The sequence below is a fragment of the Prunus dulcis genome, chromosome 6 (assembly GCF_902201215.1).
Source record: "Prunus dulcis chromosome 6, ALMONDv2, whole genome shotgun sequence".
Lineage (NCBI taxonomy): Eukaryota > Viridiplantae > Streptophyta > Magnoliopsida > Rosales > Rosaceae > Prunus > Prunus dulcis.
The window spans coordinates 11,498,721-11,511,513 of NC_047655.1; the positions used below are offsets into that span (position 1 = coordinate 11,498,721).

General features: G+C 36.1%; 2 protein-coding genes and 1 pseudogene across 2 annotated transcripts; 2 read left to right on the forward strand and 1 right to left on the reverse strand.

Moving 5' to 3' along the window:
* Positions 1-6,160: 6,160 nt before the first annotated feature.
* Positions 6,161-7,207, reverse strand: LOC117630274 (annotated as a pseudogene).
* Positions 7,208-7,804: 597 nt separating this feature from the next.
* Positions 7,805-8,653, forward strand: LOC117630276. The gene has a single exon (XM_034363021.1). It carries the CDS (start codon positions 7,805-7,807, stop codon positions 8,651-8,653), a length of 849 nt encoding a protein of 282 aa, XP_034218912.1.
* Positions 8,654-8,978: 325 nt separating this feature from the next.
* On the forward strand, positions 8,979-10,402 carry LOC117630277 (rust resistance kinase Lr10-like). The gene is made up of 2 exons (XM_034363022.1): positions 8,979-9,093; positions 9,234-10,402. The coding sequence occupies exon 2, from the start codon at positions 9,320-9,322 to the stop codon at positions 10,400-10,402; it is 1,083 nt and encodes a 360-aa protein (XP_034218913.1). The 5' UTR covers positions 8,979-9,093; positions 9,234-9,319.
* The last annotated feature ends 2,391 nt before the right edge of the window (positions 10,403-12,793 follow it).

A 12,793-nucleotide genomic window follows, 5' to 3' on the forward strand; every position in this document is an offset into this window, starting at 1 on the left:
GATATTCTTCTTCAGAAGATTGGGACTGCTGACAATCCTGCGGATATGTTGACAAAGCCAATTTCGTTACTCAAGTTTAAGCACTGCTTAGACTTAATTGGCATTTGTAAAATTTGTTGATTGCCCCATAGGGGATTGGGAGACGACTATTGGGAGTTCTACTTCGAGGTTTTGAGCCAAGGTGGAGATTGTTGATTATTGCCTCAAACCAATAGTCAAAAGTGATGGATATTGACAAGTTGCAATTTGAATGCATTAATTGGCTTTCACAAATGGTGGTAGGCTATTGTTGACTTGGCTAACCTTTGGCTTCTTTGAGAAGCCACTTCCTTTGGCTTCTTTGAGAAGCCCCTTCCTTTTGGCTTCTTTGAGAAGCCACTTCCTTTGGCTATAAATTGGAAGCAAATGGTTTCATTTGAAGCATCCAACCAAGAGTTGAGTAGAAGAGAAAAATAGCAAGAAAGGCATTTTGCCAAAGAGTGAAACAAATTCTCTCTAGTTGTTCTTTGCTTTGTATCATTGTTTTCTCTTCCTTTGTGAGTGTGTGAGGTTGGGTGTATTTGGGTCTTTGGGAAATGGAGTGGTAAACACTATTGTATATCTCCATTGATTATAGTGGAATACTCCATCGTCTCCAAACTGGATGTAGGCAATTGCCGAACCAGTATAAATCTTGGTGTTGTTATTGTTGATTATTTTGTTCAATTTTTCTCCTGCCTGTTGTTATTTATTTTTCACTCGCAGTTGGTTGACGCTTCCGCACAACACTCTCCTCTCCTCTCTCTCTCTCTCTCCTCCTGCGCGACTCCTCCCCCGACCTTCCCCCCCGTTGTTCTCAATATTAGTCACGATGTGGATCTATGTAAGGGAAAGTTAGTAGCTCTACACTGTATTTGATCATAGCACAAATATTTTTACATGTTGTAATTGATTTAAGCAAATAATTAGCCTCTCCCTTTGGTTATTGTTTGAGAAACTGCCTGCCCGAAATGCAATGACTTGAACTTTGATGACAATTAGGTTTACACAAATGAATTGCCCAAAAGAAACAATTCATTTGTGTATGGATATGTTATCGAGTGGGCTTATTATGCCTGAACGGTATTATGTTGGGTTTTTAAAAAGCTGTGCAGTGGCAAATAGCAATAATTAGAATCCAGGTATAGGGTAAGGTCCTTCTAGCAAAACGAACTGTGGAACATAAGGTGTTGAGAACAAATCAAAGGCAAATAGACTAAGAGGAAAGTTTGTATCAACCGCAACGGCGAAAGCGGGCAGCTCAGAAGTTTGTACATTTGACATTTATGACATTTATGTATCTTCCCCTGTCCTCTGTTTTCTTCTTAAACGTCGTCAAGTTTCAGTTTGCAGACAGAGCGAGTATATTTGTCTGTACCTATTTATAGTTGCTCAAGTTAAAGATGGCATCAATAATGGAAAGAGAACTTCGGCCCTTCTCTTCCAAGCTTGAAGCAAGGGTTCAAAATTAAACAAGAGCCCATACGTCAAATAATCTCCATATCTGAATTAGAATCCAGTTCTACCGACAATGACTAAACCATATATAAGAGTTTACAGACCCAGGGCAAAGCTACAGACTTGGACCAAAGTGAAACTCAAACTCAAAAAGCAACGAAGAAAAATTGGGATTTCAAGCTAAAAGATTGAAAAGAGCAAGCTACATGACCGAACCACAGACAGGAACGAAGAAAAAGCTTAAAAAACATTAGCCTAAGCTGCACAATCCACGAGGGCCGACCGTGGAAACCTTCCAAAGGAAGTGCCAGTTTCACTAAATTCTAAGTTCTTAACATAGGAATATGTCAGACAAACTTGATTAACAAATAAATTAAAAGAAAAAACTGCAACTAAACCAATCTGATAAGTGGTAAAGTGGTATAATCTTCTCTTCTGACATAGGTAACTGTTAAAACTAAAAGTTACACTCATTCCATACACAGCTCGGTTATTAGATCATTGATCCCATACTCAACCCTAAAAAAAGCTCTTGATTTTTGAACCATTTTCAAATCCACTAGGATCGGCAAAGCCTATAGATGTTCTAAACAACCACTCGTAAGGTGGATTCAATGTGGTTAATAACCCAAGCCAAAACAAGCATGAGACAGATGTTCGAAGCAACTACTCTGTTTCTTTATAAATAATGTTGCCTCCATCCATTTTCAAATCCTCTTGAATAAGCAAGCCTCCATCAAAAAACACCAAGAGCCATTAAAGGCAAATGAGCTCTACTTGATCTCTATCAAAAAGACAACAATAATCAACTGAGTAGAACAAGCAAACAAGCTCAGCTAAGATGTAGTATTTTGGGAGGAGAAACAAAAAAAAAAAAAACTCAATTGCAACCATCACTAACCAGAAACAACAAAAGAGTTGTAGTTAAAAATATATACAACAACTTAACCTAAATCCACAAACTCATCTTACTACTAATTATACACAAACTCAACTTAACCTAAATCCACAAACTCAACTTAACCCAAAAAATCTTTTTCTATTCTATTGAATGGCAATGAAGTTGTAGTAATGGGTGGATTTATAGGAGTATACCAAATAGAAAAGGCATAAATATTCCAAATAAAAATTGGTTATTTTCTTCTGAAAATGTAATACTCTGAAATCGAAAATATATTTAAAAATTTGTTGAATTTTGTGAGCCTGGAAAAAAAATAATAAAACATTTCAATAGAAAAAAAAAAGTAAATGAATAAAATTGATTGGATATGCTATGTGACAGGACCCGACCCAATTTCTACTTTGGAATTCGAGCCAAGTCCTGTGCGTGTCCGACACCTGGCGAATGTCGGGCACAAATGACCTTCTTACCCTTCTTGCTTCAACTTTTCTTTAAAATTCCCTTAGACTTCTGCCGAAAATTCAGCAGAGCCTCCCCTGTATTTTGACCAATCCCAAAATTTTTCACCTGCCAAACAATCTCAAATAATTCCACCCAACTGCCAGAATGTTTCCAGTAACCAATTTCAACTCTAATCACTAAATTTTCAACTGGATGTCAGAGCTAATCCGACCAAACAAGCCCAACTAACCTAATGTAGCTCAAACTAGCCAAACAAAGTTCTACCAAACAAGTTCAAGCCCTAATGGCTCTGTCTGTGTGGGCAGGCTTGGGCCGAAGTACTAAAACTCATACCCAACCCAAATTAGCTTAAAGAAATGCTTAAATCATAAAAGCTCAACGCGGCCCAATGATTAAAGGTCATACGATCCACTTTCCATCAATAATTGAACTCTCTCTCCCTCTTCAATGTATTTATTTGTCAAGCATTTTTTTTTTCCTTGAAAGTAATAGATTTCAATGCAATTGAATGGGGTATCTTTTACTCCAAGCTACATCAAAAGGCCAAAAGTTAATTTTAACCGAATTATTGGAGCATTAAAATTTTACATTTTCTCATAACACTTCTTTTCCTGAGCTCTTTTTAGGACCTTTCTTATTCATAACAACAATAGTACTAAACTCACACACATTATATGAATGCTATGATTCGAACCCAAGACCTTATATGAAAAGCAATTACTTCTAATCACTACACTAGTGGATCATTTGCTTTTCTTTTTGATCTAGTAAGGGAAAAACAAGCATTGTATTTTTGCGTAACCTAGGTGGCTCTTCGATGTTGAAGTTTTTAGCTCAAGAAGTCCAATCACCATTGAAACCCCCATTAGTTTTTTCTTACTTTTTTGTTTTTTTAATAATTTAAATAAAGATAAAAGGTAACATGTTTTATCATTAAATATATATGTGGGACTCAAATTGCTTTCTTAAAGTCCCGACTTGAGGAGTGGGTTTGAGAGAAGAGCCAGTTGTCCATTGTGGAACAATTGTTGAATTCTCATTGCACTTTCTTGGTTTGTTTTTTCTTCTGTCCTTTTTTTTTCTTTGGGAATAGGATGACAACAATCAGACATTATTTTCTTTCCGTGTGCGTGGTGTTGTGGTGAGGAAATATACCATGCAAGCTGGTCAAAGTCTTCCTCTACGTTGCCTGTTTAGACTTGGATTCTTGCTTCACTAGACTTAAAAAAAATCTTCTTTTTTGAAATTTCATTAGTCTTCACAAATTCCCTTTAGAGAATGGTCTATTCGCTTAAAAATAATATATAAATTAATTTATCGTCAAGTTGATGGGAGTGACCAGAATAATTTATTTTGAGATATAAATTCAATGGCTCTATGCTTAACTAGGTTTGTAGGCTAATAAGAAAAAATTAACCACATCCAAAATCGTTTCTTCATTTAATAATTATTATCTTGAATTTTTTTTTTATTGTTTATAGAAGTACTGGGTTCGTTTAATTTTTTTTTTTTACCACGATTAGATGACTGATGACTAATGACTATGTCTAATTTTTGCCACAAACGTTTTCTCTTCTAAAATACTATTTATCAATACTTAGTACATACATACTATGACTATGACTTTCAATTTAACATTTTGAGGATGCCCAACCACCATTGAAACCTCATGAGAACCACATAACATGGTTTTGCTTTCTGTTGATTTTTGTTGAGTTCAATTCTAGTGGGAGTGACAAGATGTTACGCAATAGCCCCCGAATTTACACGTTTTATGTACAAATTTATGCTTTTCTATTTTCTTGTTGGGTCCAAGTAGGAGGAACATGCATATGGCCCCAATTTACAAATTAAAAGTTTCACTAGGAATGAAATTTTCTTCGAGTGTCTCAGAATGTGGACAACGATAAATAAATAAGTACCTCTCATAACAACTGTGTTTGAATATTAGTCAATAGTTTTGAGCACATACTTGGTATCTTCTGCACCTTTGAGTTTAGCAGAGAGAATGGTGTATTCCCTTGAAAACAATATATAGACTAATTTGTTGTCATGTTGATGGGAGTGGACCAAGAAATTTTATTTGGAGATATATATAAACTCAAGGGCTATATGCTTAATCCGATTTGTGGGCTAATAAGAAAAAAAATTAGTCTGTTATTTTTTTATCGCACTTAGATGCCTGAATGTTTCAAATTCGGTAACTTTTTGTAAGGGGGATCTTTAATTCATGACCTAAACAATGAACGATTCAGATCATTTTAGTGATATTGTTAAGTTGACCCAAACGATTGGTTAACATTGTATTAACTGTTTTTTTTTATCTAGCAAATACATATTATGTGGTGTTTATATCGGAAGAGGAGGATTCGGTGGTGACACCCTAGCTAGGTAAAGATATTCAATTCGTTATAGTGTGGCTATTCCGAAAGCGATATCTTCCAACTAAAGAATGAATTCTTATTATATGTCATCTTTTATAATTTAAATCAAAATTAGAAAGTAACAGGTATTATCATATGATAATTAAATGTGGGACTCATATTTCTTCTTTTAAGTCGATATAATTCATTTCATCAAATTAATGCAGAATTAATATTGCTTCCATGCAGTATAACAGCTGTGTTCGAAGTTTTGAGCCCAATACATGGACTCTTCTGCACCTTTTGGACTAGTTTATTGGCATGTTGATGACATTCTGCATCTATTTAAGAGGTTGTAATGTTGTAATAACTTGATAATAAGAGGTTAGAGCTTTTGGTTAAAAACTTAAAAATAATAATTAAGTAGAGGGGTTCATAAGAAATATTGACATACTCTCATTCAAATATTACACTTACACGTTGAAGAAAAATTAATATTACAAGGAGTTTGTAGTTCTAGTGATTAAGATCATTTATTTTAACCCCGAAAGATCAATATTCGACTCTTCTTCCTTCATGAGTGTTAGTATGAAAAAAAAACAATATATATATATATATATACCAACAATTTTATTCACTTTGGCTTCATATCCTCAAATTAATTATAGCATGCATCATGGATCACCCTTTTTCCCTTTCTATAATTCAAAAAACACCATTATATACGAATATATAGTCTCAATTATAACATGTACTGTGTTTGATGAATTATTGCTATATAATTAATACTTTACAATGAAATTTATTGAACTCAAACCAGTTTCTTAATTAACACACGACAATACCATAACAATCTTATTAATTTTAAGAACACTCGAAGACTCATCTCATAAGTGAGCGGTATAATCCATGCATACACAACTGCTTCTTCAACGTAGAGGTCTGTTCATTATATTCTCTAAGGATTAGGATTCATGGCGAGATTCTCACCTTCTCTTTCCAACATTTGAACTACAACTTCCATTGAAGGACGATCTATTGGATGCCATTGGATGCACCATAGACCCAGAATTGCAAGTTTCCTAGCAATTGTTACATCTACTTCATCGTCACCGATATAGATTCGTAGGTCGTTGCCTTGCTTTAAAAGGTTATAGATCCATTCTGGGAAGTAGACTTGGCTAGAGGCATCCTCCATGACTTTAAAGTTTTTTCTGCCTCCAACCATTTCAAGCAACAATATTCCAAAACTATAGACTTCTGACTTATAGGAGACGTTGCTGAAGTTCCTTGGGAAGATTTCAGGTGCGATGTAGCCCATGGTCCCCCTGGCTGTAGTCATCATATTTCTTCTGTGCTAAACCGAAATTAGAAACTTTTGGAGTGAAATCTTGGTCTAGCAATACATTATGTGGTTTGATATCGAAGTGCAGGATTCGTTGGTCGCATCCTTGGTGAAGATATTCAATTCCTTTAACTATTCCTAGAGCGATATCTTGCAACTTATCCCAACCAATGAATGAATTCTTATTATCTGCTGATGATAATAAATTTTGCAAAGAACCATTTGGTAAGTATTCGTAAATCCGTCTGCACAAACTCCAACCAAGCGAATCGCATTGACATGGTGGACTTGACACATTGTCCCCACTTCATTTATGTAATCTTCCCCATTTTCATTTGAATTGTTGAGGATTTTCACAGCAACAAGTAATTCAGAGGAAAGCTTTCCTTTGAACATTGTTCCGTAGGCCCCTTGAGCCAACTTTTCCTTGAATTGATTTGTTGTCCTCTTAATATCAGCATAGGAATATTTACTTGGCTTCATCGCTCTGTAATCATCCAAAAATCTTTCGATTCTAAGCCGATTTTCTTTTTCCATTTTGTTAGAGGTATAGACATGCTTGATTGTCATCACCTTCGCTATTAGAACTAAACACAGTGCATAAATACTTGCAAATATTTTCTTTTTGTGCCAATCATTTTTTAAAGCGTTTTTAGCCATTTTAAACTATCTTCAAAACATACCCTTGATTAATTTCCTCACCAATATGTTCATAAAAGAAAGAAAAAGGAAGAAAAAATAAATAAATAAGGTGAAATTCAGGTTACGACCTGTAAAAGTTGTTCATGAAATAAGGGCAGGTTTTCAAATCAATCAAATCCAAAATTATAGTTTGCATATAGAATCTTCAATGAATCTTGAAATAATCTTGAAATTATAGTTGGAAAGTAAACTTGGAGTGTAAAATACCTTTGCAATGTTCATGGAATGGACCAATGCAATATTCCTATCTCATCAGATATATATATATATAGATATATATATATATATATATATATATATGTATATACGCTAATCACCAATGAAACAATAATAACCAATGACAGCGTAAATATGGTTACCAGAATTGTTGCCATGGCATGCGCTCAGTCTCTCCAGACATTCACTCCTTCTGGATGTTTTAGTCAATGGCCGACGGGTAAGGTGATCTCTAAATTTTTATCTGATTATGGGCCAACAAAAAAATAAATAAATAAATTTATCTCTTTAAAGAGTTAAACTGCACTAAATTGGAAATTTCCCTTGTGCTCTGACATCATGTCTGGAGGAAGTCTCCTATTTGCGGCTTACACAGTGCTCCTTCTTCTTCTTGTTCCTTCCTCTCGTTCCCAAACAGCTTCCAATAATATTACAGCTGATAACTCTGATTGTATCCGTTTTTGTGGAAATATTAACATAAGCTCTCCATTCCGATTGAAAGGAGACTCTAAACACTGCGGCAACAAAAGCTTCGAGCTATCTTGTGAGGCCAAGGGAAATGGTACTACTCATCATGCAGTGCTATACTTGTTTTCAGGAAAGTATTATGTACAAGCAATCAATTACAATAACTTCACAATCCGACTTGTGGATGTTGGTGTTCACAAGATCAAGGACAACTACTTCTCCCACCCACTCTTCTCCTTGACCCTCTTCAACTTTTCTTATTACTCCAATTATACAGGTCCTCTTCCTGGGTATTACCATAGAGAATCATTAATGTCTATAGTCTTCCTGAGCTGTGAAATTCCAATGCATCCTTCCCATCTCATTGTTGAAACAGCTCCATGCATCAGTGGGGTCAACAACTATTCTTCTTCCAATTCTTCTTTCTCCAATGTAACAACATATTCTTATTTCATAAAATTTCCGGTTAGGCGTGGTGGCCCAAGGTCATACAATTTTGGGGATTCCTGCAAAATAACACTAATGGTTATGGTTTCCCCTTCAACTGAGGAGCTCATGACGTCTTGCAAAGGAATATATAATGAAATAGCGCATGGCTTTGAACTCTCATGGCTTTATTATGCATGTTCAGAAACTTGCAGATCAGGGAAATTTTGCAATCTGAACAGCACCGGCAATGGAATTCAATGCGAGCAACGAGACATATTGCCAGAAGGTTAGACATTTGACAAACCTGAAATTATCTATTATTTTCGAGCAAATACGTACATACATATTATCAGTACATTTTCGACAATATCATGCAGAAGGGATGTCCTGCACATATAGAATAAATTTATTTCCTTCCTTCAATTTGTGTATAGTTTCTGTTGGTCTAATCATAATTCTTCTTTCGTAATGTAGAACGACGTTGGTACATGAAGATCATAATGTTCATAAGCCAGAAACTAGGCGAGTGATCCCTCTATTCTGTGAATACACCAGCTTATGATTTATTTTGGCCTTTTCGCTTGACTAACACCTAAGTCATTCTCATTCCATTGTTGCAGAAGACTCTATTGATCCCATATACTATCGCTTCAACCTTAACAGGCATTTCCCTTTGTATAATCACAACTTATACGGTCATCAGCTTGCAGTCTGTGCAGTCGTTTACCTCAGTAAGAGAATACTGGAGGCACGAAAAAAGTTTATGCTGTTAGAACAAAACAGGAGCAGAATTGAGATCGATTTTGGAAGAATATTATTAAAATTATTATTATTATCCTTCCTATTAATTCCTTTTTTGTGGACCATGCAGCACTATACGTAGCAGCCAAATTTACATTTGGTTTTCCCCTTGTAACTGCACTGCTAATTTATAAATGGCGAAGGAGGCACTTGTCAATGTATGAGAATATAGAAGACTTTCTACGGAGTAATAATAATCTCATGCCAATACGGTACTCTTACTCGGACATCAAAAAGATGGCTAGAGGTTTCATGGACAAGTTGGGGGAAGGAGGCTATGGCTCTGTATACAAGGCAAAGCTCCGTAGCGGTCGCCTTGTAGCCATCAAGATGTTAGGCAAGTCCAAAACTAATAATGGCCAAGACTTTATCAATGAGGTTGCTACCATCGGAAGGATTCGCCATGTTAACGTGGTGCGACTTATTGGCTTCTGTGTTGAAGGTTCAAAACGTGCTCTTGTATATGATTTCATGTCTAATGGGTCTCTCGAGAAATACATTTTTTCTCAACAAGGAGATGTGTCTTTAAGTTGCCATAAAATATTTGAAATCGCACTCGGAGTGGCTCGTGGTATTGATTACCTCCATCAAGGCTGTGACATGCAAATTTTGCACTTTGACATCAAGCCTCACAACATTCTTCTAAACGAGAATTTTACTCCCAAGGTCTCTGATTTTGGGTTAGCAAAGCTATACCCGTTGGATAATAGCATTGTATCTTTGACTGCAGCAAGAGGAACCATGGGATACATTGCTCCAGAACTGTTCTACAAAAACATTGGAGGTGTTTCGTACAAAGCTGATGTGTATAGTTTCGGAATGCTATTGATGGAAATGGCTGGTAGAAGGAAAAACCTGAATGCGGGTATAGAACAATCAAGCCAATTTAGCCAAATCTTCTTTCCGACATGGGTTTCTGATCAGTTGAAGGCAGGAAAGGACATAGAAATAGGAGATGATGCAACAGATGAGGAAAAGAAGATCATAAAGAAGATGATGATGGTGGCTTTATGGTGCATACAAATGAAGCCTATCGAACGCCCTTCAATGAATAAAGTAGTGGAGATGCTTGAAGGAGAAATTGAGAGCCTCCAAATGCCTCCAAGGCCTTTCTTATACCCACAACAAATTCCTGCAGATTATGTTGATCTGGACAATCGAAGTCCCTGTACATCAAGTGCTTCAGAATCTGAAGAGATTACTTTGATTGCCGATGCAAATGAAGTGAATCAATATTAGTTACGATGTGGATCTATGTAAGGGAAAGTTAGCAGCTCTACTCTGTATTTGATCATAGCACAAATATTTTTACATGTTGTAATTGATTTAAGCAAATAATTAGCCTCTCCCTTTGGTTATTGTTTGAGAAACTGCCTGCCCGAAATGCAATGACTTGAACTTTGATGACAATTAGGTTTACACAAATGAATTGCCCAAAAGAAACAATTCATTTGTGTATGGATATGTTATCGAGTGGGCTTATTATGCCTGAACGGTATTATGTTGGGTTTTTAAAAAGCTGTGCAGTGGCAAATAGCAATAATTAGAATCCAGGTATAGGGTAAGGTCCTTCTAGCAAAACGAACTGTGGAACATAAGGTGTTGAGAACAAATCAAAGGCAAATAGACTAAGAGGAAAGTTTGTATCAACCGCAACGGCGAAAGCGGGCAGCTCAGAAGTTTGTACATTTGACATTTATGACATTTATGTATCTTCCCCTGTCCTCTGTTTTCTTCTTAAACGTCGTCAAGTTTCAGTTTGCAGACAGAGCGAGTATATTTGTCTGTACCTATTTATAGTTGCTCAAGTTAAAGATGGCATCAATAATGGAAAGAGAACTTCGGCCCTTCTCTTCCAAGCTTGAAGCAAGGGTTCAAAATTAAACAAGAGCCCATACGTCAAATAATCTCCATATCTGAATTAGAATCCAGTTCTACCGACAATGACTAAACCATATATAAGAGTTTACAGACCCAGGGCAAAGCTACAGACTTGGACCAAAGTGAAACTCAAACTCAAAAAGCAACGAAGAAAAATTGGGATTTCAAGCTAAAAGATTGAAAAGAGCAAGCTACATGACCGAACCACAGACAGGAACGAAGAAAAAGCTTAAAAAACATTAGCCTAAGCTGCACAATCCACGAGGGCCGACCGTGGAAACCTTCCAAAGGAAGTGCCAGTTTCACTAAATTCTAAGTTCTTAACATAGGAATATGTCAGACAAACTTGATTAACAAATAAATTAAAAGAAAAAACTGCAACTAAACCAATCTGATAAGTGGTAAAGTGGTATAATCTTCACTTCTGACATAGGTAACACACATCACACAAGTAGATAACATATTGCTGTTAAAACTAAAAGTTACACTCATTCCATACACAGCTCGGTTATTAGATCATTGATCCCATCCGCAACCCTAAAAAAAGCTCTTGATTTTTGAATATATATACCATCCATTCTCAAATCCACTAGGATCGGCAAAGCCTATAGATGTTCTAAACAACCACTCGTAAGGTGGATTCAACGAGTTTTATAACCAAAGCCAAAACAAGCATGAGACAGATGTTCTAAGCAACTACTCTGTTTCTTTCTAGTTTCTACTGAATAATGTTGCCTCCATCCATTTTCAAATCCTCTAGGTCTAGGATAAGCAAGCCTCCGTCAAAAAAAAAACAAAGAGAAATTAAAGGCAAATGAGCTCTACTTGACCTCTATCAAACATCCTCCTCGCACAGCCGCACAGCCGCACAGCTACTAATTATAGAACAACACATTCCTCGTTCCTAACTCGTCACAATTTCAGAGACTTCAATTGAAAAGTGAGAGATTAAAAAAAGTTACCATTTGCACCAGACGCATTGCCCCCATCTCAAACCCTAAATTACCTTTAAATATTTTATTGACATTTTATTCCACCAACCAAAAAATAATAATAAATAAATTACAAAAATACCATTTTTTCCTTTACATTTAACAAAAAAAGATAAGGAAATTGACAGTAGGACCATTTGTCCTAACGAAAGTAAAGTTGAAGGACCACCGGAACGATTTTGGAAATTCAGGCACCAAAATGAAAATGAGGTAAAGTTCAGGGACCATTAGACCTAAAATCCCTTAGAATATAATATTGATTGATTGACATTCGCTTGACTTCGTAGTTGTTTTATTGATCGTTATCTTCACTACTACTACAGGGGCAATTATTGACCCTATTTATAGGCACTTCCACCTTGATAGACTTTTCCCTATGAATTTTGCCAACTATTGCCGTGATCAGCTTGTGGTCTGTATTATCGTTTAGCCGGGTAAGACAATACTAGTGTTGATCTCACTTCAACATTATTCTTTAGATTTAAAGCCACAATAAAAATTTATGCTCTTATGAGAACAAAACACTTACATGGTTGAGATGACAAGACCCGAACCAAATTGCGCTTTGGAATTCTAGTCGAACTCTGTGCGTGTCCAACACTTGGTGAATGTCGGGCACAATTGACCTATTTGCCCTTCTACTTGAAATTTTAACCTTGACTCCTACCGAAATTTCAGCAGAGTCTCTCCTGTATTTGTTCAATCCCAAAACTTACACCTGTCAAAACGAGCAAAAATATCCATACAGCCAACAGCC

Bases quoted from the DNA above. Each gene is read 5' to 3' on its own strand.
- LOC117630276 (XM_034363021.1), top strand. From the start codon at position 7,805: ATGTCTGGAGGAAGTCTCCTATTTGCGGCTTACACAGTGCTCCTTCTT.
- LOC117630277 (XM_034363022.1), top strand. From the start codon at position 9,320: ATGTATGAGAATATAGAAGACTTTCTACGGAGTAATAATAATCTCATG.